We start from the raw sequence: 22,149 nt of genomic DNA on the forward strand, positions 1-22,149 counted from the left end.
TGTCTGTTTTTTAAAAATCGCAGTATATCATACAGTTATGAATATCACTACTGTTCCCTGAAGGAGGAAACAAGTTATAATTATCAGATATGATGGTAAGACCTAGATGCAGACCACGTCAGATAACCAATAGTTTAATAATCCCAAAGGGGCAGGCAAATAGACAGGTCAAGGCAGGCAGGGGTAAATAGTCCAGAGAATTGGGGGAAAGGTGCAGGACGGCAGGCAGGGTCAGGTCAGGCAGAGGTCGGTAATCCAGAGGTTGGGCAAAGGTACCACTCGCCAGGCAGAGTAGGCAGGCTCAGAGACAGGACAGGCAAGGGTCAAAACCAGGAGGGCAAGAAAAAGAGAGACTGGGGAAAAGCAGGCTCTGAAACAAACTGCTAGTAGGCTTGAACAAACAAGACGAACTGGCACAGACAGACAGAAAACACAGGTATAAATAAACAGGGGATAATGGGGAAGATGGGTGACACCTGGAGGGGGGTGGAGACAATCACAAAGACAGGTGAAACAGATCAGAGTGTGACAATAATATAGTATGTAGAGTCAACGACCAATCATATTCAACTGAAATCACGCCCAACAGTCCAAAAGATGCTGAGCCCTCCCTTGGAAGCCCTGCCTTCCTGGCTGTAATACCGGGGATCGTATTAATTTATTCAATTCAGTACCGCTCTTCAGCAAGCCCAATCCCCTGACGGTCGATCACTCTGTATAACATACTATGGAGACATACAATAACACGCCAAGCTGGCTCAGAGGGTACCAAACTAGGAGGCCCATGGCAACCCAAGCACACAGGTTCCACCGGCTTACACGAGAAGCCTGAACTGTCAGAGTCTCATGGGGCCTGAACTGTCAGAGTCCCATATAGGGAACCAGAACCTGCTGCTAAGTGGCTATGCGCATTGACACTCTGCCACTGCAGCCAAAGTCCATAGACCCCAAGGTTCCAAGAACAATGCTTACCTTGCAAGCCCAAAATGCCAGAACTCGTACAAGGAACCGCAAGTCCAAAACAACAGAACACCTGTCGTGACTTGGTAAATTGCACGCTGCATAGAATCAACCCGAGTCTCAAACCCACAGGAAACCTGAAGTAACCTAGAAACAGTGTACTCACGCGCTGCCAAGGCAGCCCAAGGCTCCAACCTACAGAGAACTGTTGTAACCCGGATAAATGCGAAATCTGCATGCTGCCTAACACCTACTCCCGGACCCAGCCATAAGAACTCTATTAGCCACACACGGAGCAGTTAAATCCAAGCAATAAAACCTTACAAAGGTATGTGGGGAATCCCAACTCGCTGCAGCAGCGATATCACAAATCCTCATGCCCCTAAACAATGAGCACACACACACCTAGGCAACCCTCATCCTTTGCTTTCATACGCCAGGGACCTTGGGGGCAAAAGCTGCATTAGGACATAACATCACTTTGGATTCGCCAGGTGCAAACTCCAAACAGGAAAGGTGTACTGATAGTGTGTGGAGATCCCCAATGCGCTCGTCCGAAGCCAAGGCTGAGCAGAGCAGTCTTGTATGAAAGGACCTTCAGGTCCACAGATGACAATGGTTCAAACAGAGGCTCACACAGAGTGTCCAAGACCAAAGCCAGGTTCCAGGTTGGAGCCATAGTGTCACGATCGTCGTATTAGTGAGACCAAGGCGCAGCGTGGTATGCGTACATTCTCTTTTAATGAATGAAACACTAAACAAAACAACAAAATCAACGAACGAAACGTGAAGCTATACAAATAGTGCAGACAGGCAACTAAACATAGACAAGATCCCACAAACACAAAAGGAAAATGGCTGCCTAAATATGACCCCAATCAGAGACAACGATAAACAGCTGCCTCTGATTGGGAACCATATCAGGCCACCATAGACATACAAATACACCTAGATAACCCACCCAAGTCACCATCACGCCCCAACCAACACAGAGAAAAAACAGCTTACAATGTTCAGGGCGTGACACATAGACTTAGACACCGGTCTGGGCCAACGCACGCCTTTCAGGAACCGCACCACCAGATGAGACCCCAGGGTAGAGCAGTCAATACCTAAATGACATGGCGAGATGGCTTCCATATAAACCTTCAATGTGGAAAAAGAAAGGCCCTGCTCAAAAATCTCTCACAAGAACATGAAAATCTCCACCAAAGAGCTCTGAAAAGGAGAAACTCCTTTAACCTGACACCTACCCTCAAAGCACACCACTTAGATGTTTACAACACTTTCGTAGAGGGCACACGCGCCGATTGCATAGTAGTAATCATGTTCAAGGGTAAACCCCTAGCCATAAAAATAAACCTTTTCAGGGGCCAAACCCCCAGATCCCATATCTTTTATTTATTTATTTTTTTACCCCGTTTTCATGGTATCCAATTGGTAGTTAGAGTCTTGTCTCATCGCTGCAACTCCCGTATGGACTCGGGATAGGCGAAGGTCAAGAGCCGTTCGTCCTCCGAAACACAACCCAACCAAGCCGCACTGCTTCTTGACACAATGCCCACTTAACCAGGAAGCCAGCCGCACCAATGTGTCAGAGGAAACACTGTACACCTGGCGACCGTGTCAACGTGCACCGCGCCTGGCCCAGCATAGGAGTCTCTAGTGTGCGATGGGACAAGGACATCCCTGCCGGCTAAACTCTCCCCTAACCCGGACGACGCTGGGCCAATTGTGTTCCAGCTCATGGGTCTCCCGGTCGCGGCCGGCTGCGACAGAGCCTAGACTTGAACCCACAATCTCTAGTGGCACAGCTAGCACGGCAATGCAGTGCCTTAGACCACTGCACCACTCGGGAGGCCCCAGATCCCAAATCTGCTGTCGTGGGTGCCAAACTCTCTCGTCCGCCTGGGATAATAGATCCCAACTACATGGAACCCTCCACGGGTCCCAGCCCAACAGGCGGACAAACCCCAGGAACAAGGGTGGTCTTGGCCAACGGGAAGCCACCAGAATCAACATAAACCCTCCTGACGGACCCTCTCCATTGTGGCCTGAATCAGGTCCACCGGAAGAAACGCTTAGAGCAGGGTTCGAGACCATTGATACGCCAAAGCATCCGTTCCCAACGGAGCGCCCAGATTCCTCATTGAGAAGAACAGACGACAATGCACGTTTTCTTGCGATGCATAAAGATATACGCCGGCCTTGCCAATCTACGCCCACCCCTTTCCCTCCGCTGTTGACCAAATACCTCTTTCTGAAGAGCCCACACACAGCGTTCCCCATCCCAGTAAGGATACGTCTATTGTGATCTCCCAGTGGGACACTACCCTGAACAGCAGTCACGGGTCCCTCCGAGGAGTCAACACCCTTAGGTAAGATGGGGATACCATGAGCAACCAATGGCAGTGGCGAGATACATCCAGACATGTAGCAATCACCCAGCGTTGAAACAGACACCTCAACAGAAGTCCCAGAGGCACCACAGCGATCATAGAAGAACTGTGCCAGACAGAGTTGGAATGCGACCCTCATCTGTTGGGACATAAATGCATGATTCAGAACTGAGTCCAATGATTCACTATGAACACCAGAGACTGAATATGTGAAAACATTGTGGCAGTGTGGAGCTTCACCTGTTCCCTCGACTCCACTACGACCAGCCAAAAGTCCAGATAGGCCAATACTCTGATCCCCTGGCACCAGACCTGTGCTAAAGCCACCTTCACCAGCATATGAAAGGTGTGGGGCGATAGGGAGAAATGTTTTATTATTTTGTACTTTTTCTCCCCAATTGGTAGGTACAGTCTTGTCCCATCCCTGCAACTCCCATACGGACTCGGGAGAGGCGAAGGTCGAGGGCCATGCGTCCTCCAAAACACAACCCCACCAAGTCATACTGCTTCTTGACACACTGCTTGCTTAACACAGAAACACTGTATAGCTGGCAACCGAAGTCAGCGTGCATGCGCCCGGCCCGCCAGAAGTAGTCTCTAGAGCGCAATTGGACAAGGATATGGGGTCCGACCAAACCCTCCCCTAACCCGGACGACACTGTGCCTCATGGGTCTCCTGGTCACGGCCGGCTGTGACACAGCCTGGGAACAAACCCAGATTTGTAGTGACACCTATCGCTGCGCCACTCGGGAGGCCAGGGAGAAACCACATGAAAATATGCGTCCTTCAGATCTATGGACGTGAACCAATATAGCCGGCGAAGTGTGAGCATTTTAAACTTGCAAGCCTTGAGGTGCTTGTTTAAAACACGCAAGTCCAGGATGTGATGCAACGTTCCATCGCTCTTGGGAACTAAGAGGTACCAACCACTCTGTACTTCTAACACGGGGACCACCCTAATAGCCTACTTTTGAAAGAGAGAGGAAATCCCTCTCAATACAGGCGCTAGGAACTCGGGGAACATTGATTACGCCACGAAAAGGAAGAGGACGCACAGCCAACCTCAGACCGTACCCCCTCGTCACCGTCCTCATCACCCATAGTGAAATTACGCATGTGTAACGGTTCTCGTCCTCTTCGTCTGAGGAGTAGCAAGGATCGGATTTTAATATATAAAACTGAACACTACAAAATAACAAAGTGAAATGAACAAACGAAAATCGAAACAGTCCCGTATTGTGCAAACACAGACACAGGAAACAACCACGCACAAAACACAAAGGAAAACAGGCTACCTAAATATTGCTCCCAAGTGAGAGACAACGACTGACACCTGCCTCTGATTGAGAACCATACTAGGCCAAACACATAGAAATAGAACAACAGAACAAAACATAGAAAAACAACATAGAATGCCCACCCCAACTCACGCTCTGGCCAAACTAAAATAAAGACATAAAAAAGGAACTAAGGTCATTTAACATAACATTTAACAGGTCAGGTCAGAACGTGACAGTACCCCCCCCCCCCCCCCCCCCCAAAGGTGCGGACTCCGGCCGCAAAACCTGAACCTACCGGGGAGGGTCTGGGTGGGCATTTACCGCGGTGGCGGCTCTGGAGCGGGACGAGGACCCCACTCCACCATAGTCTCGGCCCACTTCTGTGATACCTTAGGAGCGGCGACCCTCGTCACCGACCCTAGATTTGAGACCCTAGTAAAGGGCACCACTGGACTGAGGGGCGCCTCTGGACTGAGGGGCAGCTCCAGACAGGAGGGCGACTCCGGCAGCTCCGGACAGCAGGGAGACTCCGGCGGATCCGGACTGGAGGGAGACTCCGGCGGATCCGGACTGGAGGGAGGCTCCGGCGGAGCCGGACTGGAGGGAGGCTCCGGCGGAGCCGGACTGACGGGAGGCTCAGGCGGAGCCGGACTGACGGGAGGCTCAGGCGGAGCCGGACTGACGGGAGGCTCAGGCGGATCCGGACTGACGGGAGGCTCAGGCGGATCCGGACTGACGGGAGGCTCAGGCGGCTCCGGACTGACGGGAGGCTCAGGCGGCTCCGGACTGACGGGAGGCTCAGGCGGCTCCGGACTGACGGGAGGCTCAGGCGGCTCCGGACTGACGGGCGGCTCGGGACAGACGGGCGGCTCTGGCGGCTCGGGACAGACGGGCGGCTCGGGACAGACGGGCGGTTCTGGCGGCTCGGGACAGACGGGCGGCTCTGGAGCATCCGGACTGGAGGAACACACATGAGACTTGGTTCTTAGAACAGGCACAGTACTCACCAGGCTGGAGAGATCTACTGGAGGCCTGGTCCTTGAAGGATGCACAGGATAGATCGGTCCGTGGAGGCGCACTGGAGGTCTCAAACTCGAACTAAGGGCCTGAACAACCCGTCCTGGCTGGATGTTGATTTTAGCCCGGCACTTGCGGGGCGCAGGCACAGGACGCACTGGGCTGTGCAGACCCACGGGAGACACAGTGCGTAGGGCCGGTGCCATATAACACGGATTGAGGAGACGCACTGGAAACCAGATGCGCTGAGCCGGCTTCAATACTCCTGGCTCGATATCCACTCTAGCCCGGCCGATACGAGGAGCTGCTACGTATGCACACTGGGGACATGGTGCGCTTCACCGCGTAACACGGTGCCTGCCCGGGCACTCTCTCTCCACGGTAAGCGCTGGGAGTTGGCTCAGGTCTCCTACCTGACTTAGCTACACTCTCCGTGTGCCCCCCCGCCCCCCAAGATATATTTGGGGCTGCCTCTCGTCCCAGCCGCGCTGCCGTGCTGCCTCCTCATACCACCGCCGCTCAGCTTTCGCTGCCTCCAGCTCTGCCTTGGGACGGCGATATTCCCTAGCCTGTGCCCAAGGTCCTTCTCTGTCCAGAATCTCCTCCCATGTCCATGAGTCCAGAGATTTCTGCTGCTGCCCAATACCACGCTGCTTGGTTCTTTTTTGGTGGGTGGTTCTGTAACGGTTCTCGTCCTCTTCGTCTGAGGAGTAGCAAGGATCGGACCAATACACAGCGTGGTAAGTGTCCATTTTAATATATAAAACTGAACACTACAAAATAACAAAGTGAAATGAACAAACGAAAATCGAAACACTCCCGTATGGTGCAAACACAGACACAGGAAACAACCACCCACAAAACACAAAGGAAAACAGGCTACCTAAATATGGCTCCCAATCAGAGACAACGACTGACACCTGCCTCTGATTGAAAACCATACTAGGCCAAACACATAGAAATAGAACAACAGAACAAAACATAGAAAAAACAACATAGAATGCCCACCCCAACTCACGCTCTGACCAAACTAAAATAAAGACATAAAAAAGGAACTAAGGTCAGAACGTGACAGCATGCCCGCCACTGGACAGAGCACGCTGCCAGTCTCCCATAAATTAGCTCCTGAATGGGTAGAGCACCACTCTGAGGACTGGGATGATCAGTTTTTTGTCATGCTTCTTTTCATATCCACCACTCTTGACAACTGTATGTCTGAATGTAGGGAAGGAACTGTGTTTATTATGCCCACACCTGGATGATACCGCACTCTCGATACACTTGAACACAGAGGAACCTTGGGTAAAAACAATGTACTTTTGTGAAACCGCCGTTCTGATACCCGGCCCACACTGGGTCCGGGGACTTCAGCAACCAGTAACTTGCCCCCATTGACCGAGCCACTTGGGAGCACTGTTGCCACAGTAAATGCTTGGGGAGGAGGGCCCCAAGAACAGGACCCCTTCCCCCGGCTTTCCCCATTCCCGAAGTCGCTTCACCGGAAGACCCTTCACCAGCAGACACAATCTTTCTCACAAAGTCAGCCTGACACCCAATGGAAGTTGAACCCAGCCGGAGACAATTGTCACATGAACTGGTCCGAGCCAAAGCCTCCTGAGGGTGTTTCCAACCCAGACAAACATGACAGCACTCGTGAGTATCTTTAATATAAGTTGTGAAACCACATGCCCTAGAGTACTTTTTAGGTTCAAACTTGGCAGGTTATTATTTTTTAACTTACACTTACCACTGGCCATCTTACTCACGTAAGGAAGCACTGGCTACACAAGCAGAGCAGAAAGTAGTGGGTTTTTAGCAAACACAAAAATCGATACCAAGACCCAAAACTCACAACATCTAGGGGGACAAGTACTTTCTCCCCAGTAACAGACACCTTAGTCGGAGCCAAATCTCGTAGTATTTGTGTTTGTAAATTACGTGACACGTTCTTCCATCAGGCAAGCTGAAGAGCAAGAATTGAGAAAAAGAATGCAAGTCCCGGTATTATAGCCAGGAAGGTGAGGCTTACGAGGGTGGGCTCGGCATCCATTGGCCCGTGTGGTGTGATTTCAGTTTTCTTCAGGTGGATATGATTGGTCATTAACTCCCCATAGTATGTTATACTGAGCGACTGGCTGAAAGGGAACAATACATCTTCTTTGCAGTCACCAAATCACGGTGATCAAAATTGAAAGTACAACTATCCAAAGGTGCAGAATTATGGGCAATTCCTCTCCTATTATGCATATTTCACCAAACAATTTCCTACACATCAATTCAATAAAAAATAAGCACATTGTGTGCAGAATTCATTCATTGATATTGATATTATCACAATTCAATTCCATGTGTTCAATACATAGGCTGGTTTGCTCACAGTTTTGTAGACTTTGCATCGGCACACAGAAACACAATCCACAATATAAATAAGGAAAGGTGAATACAATGGAGTAACACAACTGATATGAATGTGGAGGCCTCAGTCCACACCAAAGCAAACCTCTATAATAGAAGGTCACAATGTTAGAGATGATGACTCAAAGATACTTAGAAAGTAAGCTCATTCATCCTCTACATCTGCATGTCAGCAATATTGTACAAAATCATACAAATTAGACAGTCTCCATTGCCTAGATCTTTCCCTACATTGTACAGTACATGGAATGACCTTGATGGGGTGATTTGGACTTTTGTGCAGTAGTATTTACTGATAGCAGGAAACAGTGAAGATAATTGCACACATTTCTCTTCTAATGAAGACAATGTCTGTGAAAAAAACACCTAACAGTGAATTTTGTATTTACTGATGACATTTGTATTTAACGTTTTTCAAAAGGTGGTCTAAGATATGCACGTCAGGTACAAAGGCAAGAAAATTATCAGATGTTTTGTAGATGTATTTTGAGCATTTGATCATTGTTGTTCTGCAATACATTTAAACGCAGACCCAAAAATTGCTTGTACGCAATTGAGAAAAACTGTAAGTCAATCATGCATTCACTGTGGTGTGTAGTATTTACCCTTAACTGTGGTCCTGCAGACCTTTTGATATTTTCATTCTACTTGCTATCTTTGCCAACTGTGTGGCCCTGGGTGTATCTAAACCCTTCCCAGAGGAGGACTCCAATTCCACCAACCACAACCTGGTGAGTTGGTGCAAGGCAGCTGATATAGAGGCTGAGGTGTCAGTCAGGGAGATCATAGAGGCTGGCTTATTGGGAGTGCTATATAATGGCCAAACCTGGGTTCAAATAGATATACTGTATTTGAAATCTTAGCTAATTTAGCTGAGCTTACTTGGCACAATTGAATCAGTGGAATAGTCCTAAAAGTGCAAAACCCATCTGGGACTCTAGGCAGGCACAAACAAATGCTCAAAGTATTTGAACAACTTCAGGAAAGTCTGGAGGTCTTTTATGAAGTGAGATGTGGTATTAAAGTCTAGGGAAAATCCAACAGGTAGACTACAACATTTTCTGCAAAGGTAGGGGTGTAATCCTAAAGAATAATGCCGTTAAAGGGGCAATCTGCAGTTTCTACATCCATGTATTGTCTTATAAATTTATGCTATGTACCCATTGATTCCTGAACAATATAACGTATAAATCCCACATGAACTCAGTTCAACTGTCATATCCGATCAGAACCCAAAATATCAGCTTGTTTTAATCCGTTGTTTGTAAACAAAATAAAAGTAAACATACTTTATAGCCTTAAAACATGGTTAAAACTATAATACTGATTTCATGGATGGTCAGTCCTTGTGTAACAGTATTGCTTCCCGTCCCTCTCCTTGCCACAACCTGGGCTTCAACCAGGGACCCTCTGAAGACATCGACACCAGTCACCCAATAAGCATAATTACCTTATCGCTCCACAAAAGCCACAGCTACTTCAAGGTCTCAGAGCGAGTGACGTCACCGATTGAAACTCTACTAGTGCGCACCGCTAACTAGCAAGCTATTTCACTCCAGTTACACTCAACCCCCTTTGACCTCCTCCTTCTCCACAGAAACCCCAGCAGCTGGGCAGAGCCCAACTGAGTGATCCGGGTCACAGCACTAATGTAACAGTATTGCTTCCGTCCCTTTCCTTGCCCTAACCTGAGCTCGAACCAGGGACCCTCTGAACACATTGTCAAAGGTCACCCACGAAGCATAATTACCGCAGCACAGCAAGGGAAACAACTACTTCAAGGTCTCAGAGCGAGTGATGTCACGACTGAAACACTACTAACGTGCACCGCTAACTGGATAGCCATTTCACACTAGTTACACATGCATCCATAGCTCTGTCTCTGAATTTGAGAGTGGTTACATTTCCCCAGCCCCATCCCTCAGCTTTTTATCGAAACGGGCGGAGAAGACGCTTTATTGTTTTTACTGCTGATTGCCCCTTTAAAGAGGAAAAGTTGGGGGTCTGACTCAGATCAGGAGACCGTATAAGAGACAATGATACTTAAACACTGACCATCTGTTCCATCCCCATGTAAGCCCCTCTGCCCCTCCCCCCTCTCTCTATGGCAGAGGACATGATCTGATCTGTGATCTCTTATAGAAAACAATTCCACTGTAGTTTATGTACATGTAACTGCCAAAATAAAGGAAACATTTGCCTAAATGAGGGATACAAAGTACAGTTGAAGTACACCTTAGCCAAATACATTTAAACTCAGTTTTTCACAATTCCTGACATTTAATCCTAGTAAAGATTCCTTGTGTTAGGTGTTAGGTCAGTTAGGATCACCACTTTATTTTAAGAATGTGAAATGTCAGAATAATAGTAGAGAGAATTATTTATTTCAGCTTTCATTTCTTTCATCACATTCCCAGTGGGTCAGAAGTTTACATACACTCAATTAGTATTTGGTAGCATTGCCTTTTAAATTGTCTAACTTGGGTCAAATGTTTCGGTCAGCCTTCCACAAGCTTCCCAAAATAAGTTGGGTGAATTTTGGCCCATTCCTCCTGACAGAGCTGGTGTAACTGAGTCAGGTTGGTAGGCCTCCTTGCTCACACACACTTTTTCAGTTCTGCCCACACATTTTCTATAGGAAAATGAGGTCAGGGCTTTGTGATGGCCACTCCAATACCTTGACTTTGTTGTCCTTAAGCCATTTTGCTACAACTTTGGAAGTATGCTTGGGGTCATTGTCCATTTGGAAGACCCATTTGCAACCAAGCTTGAACTTCCTGACTGATGTCTTGAGATGTTGCTTCAATATATCCACATAATTTTCCTCCCTCATGATGCCATCTATTTTGTGAAGTGCATCAGTCCCTCCTGCAGCAAAGAACCCCACAACATGATGCTGCCACCCCCATGCTTCACGCCTGGGATGGTGTTCTTCGGCTTGCAAATCTCCCCCTTTTTCCTCCAAACATATCGATGGTCATTATGGCCAAACAGTTCTATTTTGTTTCATCAGACCAGAGGACATTTCTCCAAAAAGTACAATCTTTGTCCACGTGTGCAGTTGCAAACCATAGTCTGGCTTTTTTAATGGCGGTTTTGGAGCAGTGGCTTCTTCCTTGCTGAGCGGCCTATCAGGTTATATTGATATAGGACTCGTTTTACTGTGGATATAGATACCTTTGTACCCGTTTCCTCCAGCATCTTCACAACATCCTTTGCTGTTGTTCTGGGATTGATTTGCACTTTTCGCACCAAAGTACGTTCATCTCTAGGAGACAGAACTCATACCTTACTGAGCGGTATGAGGTCTTGGCTGATTTCTTTTGATTTTCCCATGGTGTCAAGCAAGAGGCACAGAGTTTGAAGGTAGGCCTTGTTATACATCCACAGGACACCTCCAATTGACTCAAATTATGTCAATTAGCCTATCAGAAGCTTCTAAAGCCATGACATCATTTTCTGGAATTTTCCAAGCTGTTTAAAGGCACAGTCAACTTAGTGTATGTAAACTTCTGACCTACTGGAATTGTGATACAGTGAATTATAAGTGAAATAATCTGTCTGTAAACAATTGTTGGAACAAGTACTTGTGTCATGCACAAAGTAGATGTCCTAACCAGCTTGCCAAAACTATAGTTTGTTAACAAGAAATTTGTGGAATGGTTGAAAAACAAGTTTAATGACTCCAACCTAAGTTTACGTAAACTTCTGACTTCAACTGTATATTGAAAGCAGGTGCTTCCACACATCCCATCATGCTTAGGGTCATGTATAAAAATGCTGGGAAGGCCATTATTTTTGCCATTATTTTGGCTATCATGGTTACGCCCCCACCACAGGGCAGGAGTGGTCACTGAGTGGTTTGATTAGCCTGAAAAGGATGTAAACCATATGCCATGGCCGTCTCAGTCACCAGATCTCAACCCAATTGAACATTTAGGGAGATTCTGGAGCGGCGCCTGAGACAGCGTTTCCACCAACATCAACAAAACACCAAATGACGGAATTTCTCGAGAAAGAATGGCGTCTCATCCCACCAATAGAGTTCCAGACACTTGTAAAATCTATATATAGGCGAAAGAAACGCACACCTATTTAGGCGAGGTGCTGGCTAGCGGAGTGGAACACTTAAAAAAATAAAGGAGAACCGCACACTCTAGGAGCTCAGATGCAAAAATATTTACGACCATCGTTTCGACAGACAAGCTGTCTTCATCAGGGTATATGTCAAATCTATGCCATGGCGCTGAACACAACCTTGCAGATCATCATGCTGGGTCAGTGTAGTCCATCTGCTTGGCTGTGGGGCAGGACAGTGGTTGGATAGTACTCTCCTTAAATCCCTTTATAGATCTTGGAGTAGATCCCTTTATTGGATTAGAATTTGTGGGGAGGAAACAGAGGCTGAAGTCTGACGCTTCCCCATAATCCTCCCCCACCCCCTCTCTGCTATAGTGATACACTATGTCTTCATGCATTCATTATACTACTATAGCTTATCCTTCTAATCTGTCACATCACCTTGCTTGACCAGGATGATATGGCCAGGTTTTGGCTGCCTTTCTATTCCAGCCTGACATAGAAGCCCAGTGACTGTGGTGCCAGAAATGAGCAGCATAAGGATGCATTTGGCCCAGGGTTACTGACTAGCGCTCTAGTGACAGGCTTATTATGGCTCCTTACTCCTGTGCACACATTTTGACCTATATATGCCATCAACGTGACGGTGCCTGCCTTCCGCCCCGCATGTAGTAGATACACTGCCGTTCTATAGTTTTAGAACACCTACTCATTCAAGGGTTTTTCTTTATTTTGACTATTTTCTACATTGTAGAATCAAAACTATGAAATAACACATATTGAATAATGTAGTAACCACAAAAGTATGAAACAAATCAAAATATATTTTAGATTCTTCGAAGTAGCCACTCTTTGCCTTGATGACAGCTTTGCACACTCATCATCATGAGGTAGTTACCTGGAATGCATTTCAATTAACAGGTGTGCCTTGTTAAAAGTTCATTTGTGGAATGTTTTTCCTTAATGCGTTTGAGCCAATCAGTTGTGTTGTGACAAGGTAAGGGGGGTATACAAAAGACAGCCCTATTTGGTAAAAGACGAAGTCCATATTATGGCAAGAACAACTCAAATAAGCAAAGAGAAATGACAGTCCATCATTACTTTAAGACATGAAGGTCAGTCAATCCGGAACATTTCAAGAACTTTGAAAGTTTCTTCAAGTGCAGTCGCAAAAACCATCAAGCTCTATAAAGAAACTGGCTCCTATGAGGACCGCCACAGGAATGGAAGACCCAGAGTTACCTCTGCTGCAGAGGATAAATTCATTAGAGTTACCAGCCTCAGAAATTGCAGCCCAAATAAATGCTTCAGACTTCAAGTAACAGACACATCTCAACATCAACTGTTCAGAGGAGACTGTGTGAATCAGGCCTTCATGGTCGAATTTCTGCAAAGAAACCACCACTAAAGTACACCAATAATAAGAAGAGACTCGCTTTGGCCAAGAAACACGATCAATGGACATTAGACCGGTGGAAATTTGTCCTTTGATCTGGAGTCCAAATTGGAGATTTTTGGTTCCAACCGCCATGTCTTCGTGAGACGCGGAGTGGATGAACAGATGGTCTCCGCATGTGTATTTTCCATCATAAAGCATGGAGAAGGAGGTGTTATGGTGTGGGGGTGCTTTGCTAGTGACACTGTCTGTGATTTATTTACAATTCAAAGCACACTTAACCAGCATGGCTAACACAGCATTATGCAGCGATACGCCATCCCATCTGCTTTGGGCTTAATGGGACTATCATTTGTTTTTCAACAGGACAATGCCGCTACACACCTCCAGGCCGTGTAAGGGCTATTTTACGAAGAAGGAGAGTGATTGAGTGCTGCATCAGATGACCTGGCCTCCACAATCACCCGACCTCAACCAAATTGAGATGGTTTGGGATGAGTCGAACCGCAGAGTGAAGAAAAAGCAGCCAGCAAGTGCTCAGCATATGTGGGAACTCCTTCAAGACTGTTGTAAAAGCATTCCAGGTGAAGCTGGTTGTGAGATTGCCAAGAGTTTAAAAAGCTGTCATCAAGGCAAAGGGTGGCTATTTGAAGAATATGTTTAAGACTTTTTTGGTACTACATGATTCTATTTGTGTTATTTAATAGTTTTAATGTCTTCACTTTTATTCTACAATGTAGAAAATATGAAAAATAAAGAAAATCCCTTGAATGAGAAGGTGTTTTAAAACCTTTGACCGGTAGTGTATATCAACATTAAAACAATACATCCCTACATATAATATATTCATTAGGATATTAGTTGCATATTAACCCTGCATAATGAACTTCCACAGACATCTTGTAAATTGTCTTTACCTAATTTTCCCAACATCTGTCTTTGCTCTTGACTGATTACAGTAAACAGACAAATTAATAAGTATGTGTATTTGACCATGCCATCTTCTTCCTCTCTGTGAGTGCAGGAACAAGTAGAGTACATCTTCCTAGTTATCTTTACCATTGAGACCTTCACTAAGATCCTGGCCTATGGCTTGGTTATGCACCCCAGCGCCTACATCCGCAGTGGCTGGAATTTGCTTGATTTTGTCATCGTCGTCGTCGGGTATGCTAGCTCATGTCTCCATTCCACTTCTGTTACCCCCTCCTTTCTATTTATGGTGTTTTTGCTGTATTGTTGTGTGCTGACTGATTGTTGTGTGGCTGTTGTTGCAGGTTGTTCAGTGTGGTTGCTGAGGGGACGGCTGACCACAAGCCTGGAGATTCCCATCATGCAGCAGGCAAACCAGGAGGACTGGATGTTAAAGCTCTTAGAGCCTTTAGGGTGCTGCGACCCCTTAGGCTGGTGTCTGGAGTGCCCAGTAAGTTTGTGTGTGTGTTTCATTAAAACCCCTCTCTGCTGTGTTTGTGTGTGTGTGTGTGTGTGTGTGTGTGTGTGTGTGTGTGTGTGTGTGTGTGTGTGTGTGTGTGTGTGTTTCAGTAAAACTCTCTGCTGTGTGTGTGTGTGTGTGTTTCAGTAAAACTCTCTGCTGTGTTTGTGTGTGTGTTTCATTAAAACCCCTCTCTGCTGTGTTTGTGTGTGTGTGTGTGTGTGTTTCAGTAAAACTCTCTGCTGTGTTTGTGTGTGTGTGTCCAGGTCTCCAGATTGTCTTGAACTCCATCATGAAAGCCATGGTTCCCCTGCTGCACATTGGTCTGCTGGTCATGTTTGTCATCATCATCTATGCCATCATTGGCCTGGAGCTCTTCCTCGGCAGAATGCACAAGACCTGTTTCTACGTGGGCACAGGTACAGACTCCCCTTTTACAACAGAATAATAATAATAATAATAATAATACAATTATACTTATATACATATACACTGCTCAATACTGTACATACACATTCAAACACTATATAACAATGTTACTGTCATTGTACACACAGTCATTGTACACAGACTGGGGAAAAACAAGTTATTTACATACTGTAGAAGTTTGTTATCAATTAATGCTTTGGATGCCTGGATTTCATCTTTTTACGAAGACAAATACATTTGTCACGAGGATTGACATCCCCATGTTGTCCTCTCTACCAGAACTGAACGTGGATGATGACCCCACACCGTGTGCATTTGCTGGAAACGGGCGGGAATGTGTTGGCAATGGGACAGAGTGCAGAGGACCGTGGGAGGGGCCTAACGGTGGGATCACCAACTTCGACAACATATTTTTTGCCATGTTGACTGTGTTCCAGTGTATCACCATGGAGGGCTGGACCGATGTGCTCTACTGGGTAACATCAGACTTAATTTTTATAAATGGTACCCTATTCCCTATAGTGCGTTACTTTTGACCAGAAAGCTGTGGGCATTGTGGACTCTAGTCCAAAGTAGTACACTACATAGGAAAAATAGTTCCATTTCAGATGCACACTAGTCCTTTTTTTCCCCTTTTAGGATCTTAACTTGTAGTGTATTTGAGGCTTCTGAAGTTTGTAATTTCCACTTTGACATTTCAGTCTTCCCTTTCGGAAAATGTATCAATCCCTGCAAAATGCATTCTAATCCACCTAATAATTCACATTTCCTGTTGCTGCAGGATTATTTTCCCGCTGTAGCAAACTGGCTCAAATTAAGATCCGACGTCTGTCCTCCTCTGATCAAACTCTCTATCTTCATATAAATATGGAACACACCCACTGGGTACACTGCCTAAATCAACCAACGTGGAATAGAAGTTGAATTGACATCTGTACCCTGTGTGCAGTGTCTGATTAATGATGCTTCCTCTCCCTCTATCTCTCTCTCTCTCTCTGCATTCCTGCAGATGAATGATGCAATTGGCTTTGAGATGCCCTGGGTCTACTTTGTCTCTCTGGTCATCTTTGGCTCGTTTTTCGTACTCAACCTTGTATTGGGAGTGTTGAGCGGGTGAGTGAGTTGAAGTGTGTGTATATGCTTGTCTTGTTGTAGATTTGTATGTGAAGGCTTTGTCCGAGTGTAGGTTGTGTAATGACCCTCTATATGTGTGTGTGCGTAAATGTGTGCATGTCTGTGTGTACAGAGAGTTCTCCAAGGAAAGAGAGAAGGCTGTGGCTCGTGGAGAGCTGCAGGACGCCCAGAATAAGAAGCAGATGGAGGAGGATATGTGTGGCTACATGGACTGGCTCATCGAGGCCGAGGATGTGGATGAGGAAGGAAACAAACGTATGGTTAACTGACTGCCTAAGAGAGACACACACACACACACACACACACACAAATACATACAAACATATAACTGTACCCACACACAAACACAGCCTCACACCTATATATTCAACCTTTGTGTCTCCTAATAAGGTGCTGCTGTTGCCAAGAAGAAAATGATGAAGAAGTTTGGCTGGTATAAACACAGCGAGGACGGAGGTATGATAACCTGTCACCCTCTTCTCACTGTTACTGTCTGTGTATTTGTACTAATTGACTCTCTCTAATCTTAGATGGAAAGCTAATGAGGATGGTAGCTGACTCTATAGCCACTCCAATCTGCCATATCATTAATCTGTGCCTAGAGGAAAGTGTTTGTCCTCAGGCCTGGAGGGAAGCCAAAGTCATTCTGCTATCAGCTTGCTGCCAGCTCTTAGCAAACTATTGGACAAAAATTGTGTTTGACCAAATACAATGCTATTTCTCTGTAAACAAATTAACTACAGACTTTCAGCATGCTTATAGAGAAGAGCACTCAACATGTACTGCACTGACACAAATTACAGATGATTGGTTGAAAGAAATTTATAATAAGAAGATTGTGGGAGCTTTACTGTTGGCTTTTATATATGGCTTTTCAACCTGCCATATTGTGGATTCAGAGCTATCTATATAATAGAACACAGAGGGGTTCCTGTAATGGAAGCTTCTCGAATGTTAAACATGTACAGTGGGGTGTACTACAGGGCAGCTCTCTAGACCCTCTACTCTTTTCTATTTTTACCAATGACCAGCCACTGGCATTAAACAAAGCCTGTGTGTCCATGCATGCTGATAATTCAACTCTATACGCGTCAGCAACCACTGCTAGTGAATTCACTACAACCATAAACAAAGAGTTGCAGTCAGTTTTAGAATGGGTGGGCAGTAATAAACTGACCCTAAACATCTCTGGAACTAAGAGCATTGTATTTGGTTCAAATCATTCCCTAAGTTCTAGACCTCAGCTGAATCAGGTAATGAATGGTGTGGCTGTTAAGCAAGTTGAGGAGACTAAATTACTTGGTGTTACCTTAGATTGTAAACTGTCATGGTCAAAACATATTGATTCAATGGTTGTAAAGATGGGGAGAGAACTGTCTGTGATAAAGAGATACTCTGCTTTTTGACACCACACTCCACAAAGCAAGTCCTGCAGGCTCTAGTTTGATCTTATTTTGATTATTGTCCAGTCATATGGTCAATTGCTACAAAGAAGGACCCAGTTAAGTTGCAGCTGGCCCAGAACAAAGCTGCACGTTTTGCTCTTCATTGCAATCAGAGGGCTAATATCAATATTATGCATGCCAGTCCCTCTTGGCAAAGAGTTGAGGAAAGACTGACTGCTTTTTTAAATAAGAAACATTCATTCCAAATTGTTTGCATAGTAAACTTACACGCATGATTGACACACACACTTACCCTAGCAGACATGCCTCCAGCGGCCTTTTCACAGTCCCCTGGTCCAGAACAAATTCAAGGAAACGTACAGTACTATATAGAGCCATGATTGGATGGAGCTCCCTTCCATCTCATATAACGCAAGAGAACAGCAAACATGTTGTTTTTTAAATGAATAAAGCAACACCTCTCGGCACAATGCCTTTCCCTTATGTGACCTACTTTTTGTGTGTATGTATTGACATGTACAGTGCATTCGGAAAGTATTCAGACCACTTTACTTTTTAAATTTATATAAATATAAAAACTGAAATATAACATTTACATTAGTATTCAGACCCTTTACTCAGTACTTTGTTGAAGCATCTTTGGTAGCAATTACCGCCTCAAGTCTTCTTGGGTATGACGCTACAAGCTTGGCACACCTGTATTTGGGTGTTTTCCCCATTCCTCTCTGCAGATCCTCTCAAGCTCTGTCAGGTTGGAGGAGGAGCGTTGCTGCACAGCTATTTTCAGGTCTCTCCAGAGATGTTCGATCGGGTTCAAGTCAGGGCTCTGGTTGTGCCAACTCAAAGACATTTAGAGACTTGTCCCAAAGCCACTTCTGCATTGTCCTGTTGGAAGGTGAATCTTCACCAGAGTTTATTATTATATATTTTTTTCTCCCACCTATATTTAACCAGGTAGGCCAGTTGAGAACAAGTTCTCATTTACAACTGCAACCTGGCCAAGATAAAGCAAAGTAGTGCGACAAAAACAACACAGTTACACATGGGATAAACAAACGTACAGTCAATAACACAATAGAAAATCTGTATACAGTGTGTGCAAATTAAGTAAGGAGGAAAGGCAATAATTAGGCTAATAGTGGCGAAATAATTACAATTTAGCAATTTACGCTGGAGTGATATGTGCAGATGAGGATGTGCAAGTAGAAATACTGGTGTGCAAAAGAGCAGAAAAACAAATATGGGGATGAGGTAGGTAGTTGGTTGGATGGGCTATTTACAGATGGGCTATGTACAGCTGCAGCGATCGGTAAGCTGCTCTGACAGCTGACGCTTAAAGTTAGTGAGGGAGATATGAGTCTCCAACTTCAGCGATTTTTGCAATTCGTTCCAGTCATTGGCAGCAGAGAACTGGAAGGAAAGGCGGCCAAAGGAGGAGTTGGCTTTGGGGATGACCAGTGAAATATACCTGCTGGAGCGCGTGCTACGGGTGGGAGTCTGAGTCTGAGGTCCTTAGCACTCTGGAGCAGATTTTCATTAAGGATCCTCCGTTCATCTTATCCTCAATCCTGACTAGTCGCCCAGTCCCTGCCGCTGAAAAACATCACCACGGCATGATGCTACCAGCACCATGCTTCACCATAGGGAGGATGCCAGGTTTCCTCCAGACTTGACGCTTGGCATTCAGGCCAAAGAGTTCAATCTTGGTTTCATCAGACCAGAGAATCTTGTTTCTCATGGCCTGAGAGTTCTTTCGGTGCCTTTTGGCAAGCTCCAAGCGGGCTGTCATGTTCCTTTTAATGGGAGTGGCTTCTGTCTGGCCACTCTACCATAAAGGCCTGATTGGTGGAGTTCTGCAGAGATGGTTGTCCTTCTAGAATGTTCTCCCATCTCCACATAGGAACTCTGGAGTTCTGTTAGTGACCATCGGGTTCTTATTCACCTCCATGGCCAAGGCCCTTCTCCCCCGATGCCCAGTTTGGCCGGGCGGCCAACCCGATGGTCATTCTAACAGAACTCCAGAGTTCCTCTGTGGAGTCTTGGTGTTTTTTCCATCTAAGAATGATGGAGGCCACTGTGTTCTTGGGACCTTCAATGCTGCAGACATTTTATGGTACCCTTCCCCAGATCTGTGCCTTGACACAATCCCGTCTCGGAGCTCTACGGACAATTCCTTTGACCTCATGGCTTGGTTTTTGCTCTAACATGCACTGTCAACTGTGGGACCTTACATAGACAGGTGTGTGCCTTTCCAAATCATGTCCAATCAATTGAATTTACCACAGATGGACTCCAATCAAGTTGTAGAAACATCTCAAGGGTAATCAATGGAAACAGGATGCACCTGAGCTCAATTTCGAGTCTCATAGTAAAGGGCCTGAATACATATTTTTTTTTCTTTTTTTTTTACTTGCAAAAAATTTTTTTTTTTAAACTTTCTCATTATTGGGTATTGTGTGTAGATTGATGAGATTTAAAATACACTGCTCAAAAAAATAAAGGGAACACTTAAACAACACAATGTAACTCCAAGTCAATCACACTTCTGTGAAATCAAACTGTCCACTTAGGAAGCAACACTGATTGACAATACATTTCACATGCTCTTGTGCAAATGGAATAGACAAAAGGTGGAAATTATAGGCAATTAGCAAGACACCCCCAAAAAAGGAGTGATTCTGCAGGTGGTGATCACAGACCACTTCTCAGTTCCTATGCTTCCTGGCTGATGTTTTGGTCACTTTTGAATGCTGGCGGTGATCTCACTCTAGTGGTAGCATGAGACGGAGTCTACAACCCACACAAGTGGCTCAGGTAGTGCAGTTCATCCAGGATGGCACATCAATGCGAGCTGTGGCAAAAAGGTTTGCTGTGTCTGTCAGCGTAGTGTCCAGAGCATGGAGGCGCTACCAGGAGACAGGCCAGTACATCAGGAGACGTGGAGGAGGCCGTAGGAGGGCAACAACCCAACAGCAGGACCGCTACCTCCCCCTTTGTGCAAGGAGGTGCACTGCCAGTACCCTGCAAAATGACCTCCAGCAGGCCACAAATGTGCATGTGTCTGCTCAAACGGTTAGAAACAGACTCCATGAGGGTGGTATGAGGGCCCGACGTCCACAGGTGGGGGTTGTGCTTACAGCCCAACACCGTGCAGGACATTTGGCATTTGCCAGAGAACACCAAGATTGGCAAATTCGCCACTGGCGCCCTGTGCTCTTCACAGATGAAAGCAGGTTCACACTGAGGACATGAGCACATGTGACAGACGTGACAGAGTCTGGAGACGCCGTGGAGAACGTTCTGCTGCCTGCAACATCCTCCAGCATGACCGGTTTGGCGATGGGTCAGTCATGGTGTGGGGTGGCATTTCTTTGTGGGGCCGCACAGCCCTCCATGTGCTCGCCAGAAGTAGCCTGACTGCCAATAGGTACCGAGATGAGATCCTCAGACCCCTTGTGAGACCATATGCTGACACATGCACATTTGTGGCCTGCTGGAGGTCATTTTGCAGGGCTCTGGCAGTGCACCTCCTTGCACAAAGGGGGAGGTAGCGGTCCTGCTGCTGGGTTGTTGCCCTCCTACGGCCTCCTCCACGTCTCCTGATGTACTGGCCTGTCTCCTGGTAGCGCCTCCATGCTCTGGACACTACGCTGACAGACACAGCAAACCTTTTTGCCACAGCTCGGATTGATGTGCCATCCTGGATGAACTGCACTACCTGAGCCACTTGTGTGGGTTGTAGACTCCGTCTCATGCTACCACTAGAGTGAGAGCACCGCCAGCATTCAAAAGTGACCAAAACATCAGCCAGGAAGCATAGGAACTGAGAAGTGGTCTGTGATCACCACCTGCAGAATCACTCCTTTTTTGGGGGTGTCTTGCTAATTGCCTATAATTTCCACCTTTTGTCTATTCCATTTGCACAAGAGCATGTGAAATGTATTGTCAATCAGTGTTGCTTCCTAAGTGGACAGTTTGATTTCACAGAAGTGTGATTGACTTGGAGTTACATTGTGTTGTTTAAGTGTTCCCTTTATTTTTTTGAGCAGTGTATATAATAATTTTGAGTAAGGCTGTAAGGTAACAAAATGTGGAAAATGTCAAGGGGTCTAAATACTTTCCCAATGCACTGTATGTTTAACTGATAGATGCATACACACGCACACACAAGTACACTACATGTTCATGTTTTTAAATGTATAG

At 45.9% G+C, this 22,149-nt stretch overlaps 1 protein-coding gene across 1 annotated transcript in view; it reads left to right on the top strand.

Annotated features, from left to right (window-relative positions):
- LOC129829857 (voltage-dependent L-type calcium channel subunit alpha-1D-like) overlaps positions 1-22,149 on the top strand; it is a 40,728-nt gene that overhangs the window by 517 nt on the left and 18,062 nt on the right. The window contains exons 2-10 of the mRNA XM_055891841.1: positions 8,698-8,803; positions 14,573-14,712; positions 14,823-14,968; positions 15,244-15,396; positions 15,686-15,882; positions 16,416-16,519; positions 16,653-16,795; positions 16,931-16,996; positions 20,631-20,633. Of these exons, the coding sequence (XP_055747816.1) occupies positions 8,698-8,803; positions 14,573-14,712; positions 14,823-14,968; positions 15,244-15,396; positions 15,686-15,882; positions 16,416-16,519; positions 16,653-16,795; positions 16,931-16,996; positions 20,631-20,633 (1,058 nt within the window). The remainder of the gene's footprint in view (positions 1-8,697; positions 8,804-14,572; positions 14,713-14,822; positions 14,969-15,243; positions 15,397-15,685; positions 15,883-16,415; positions 16,520-16,652; positions 16,796-16,930; positions 16,997-20,630; positions 20,634-22,149) is intronic.

Source organism: Salvelinus fontinalis, chromosome 31 (assembly GCF_029448725.1).
Source record: "Salvelinus fontinalis isolate EN_2023a chromosome 31, ASM2944872v1, whole genome shotgun sequence".
NCBI lineage: Eukaryota > Metazoa > Chordata > Actinopteri > Salmoniformes > Salmonidae > Salvelinus > Salvelinus fontinalis.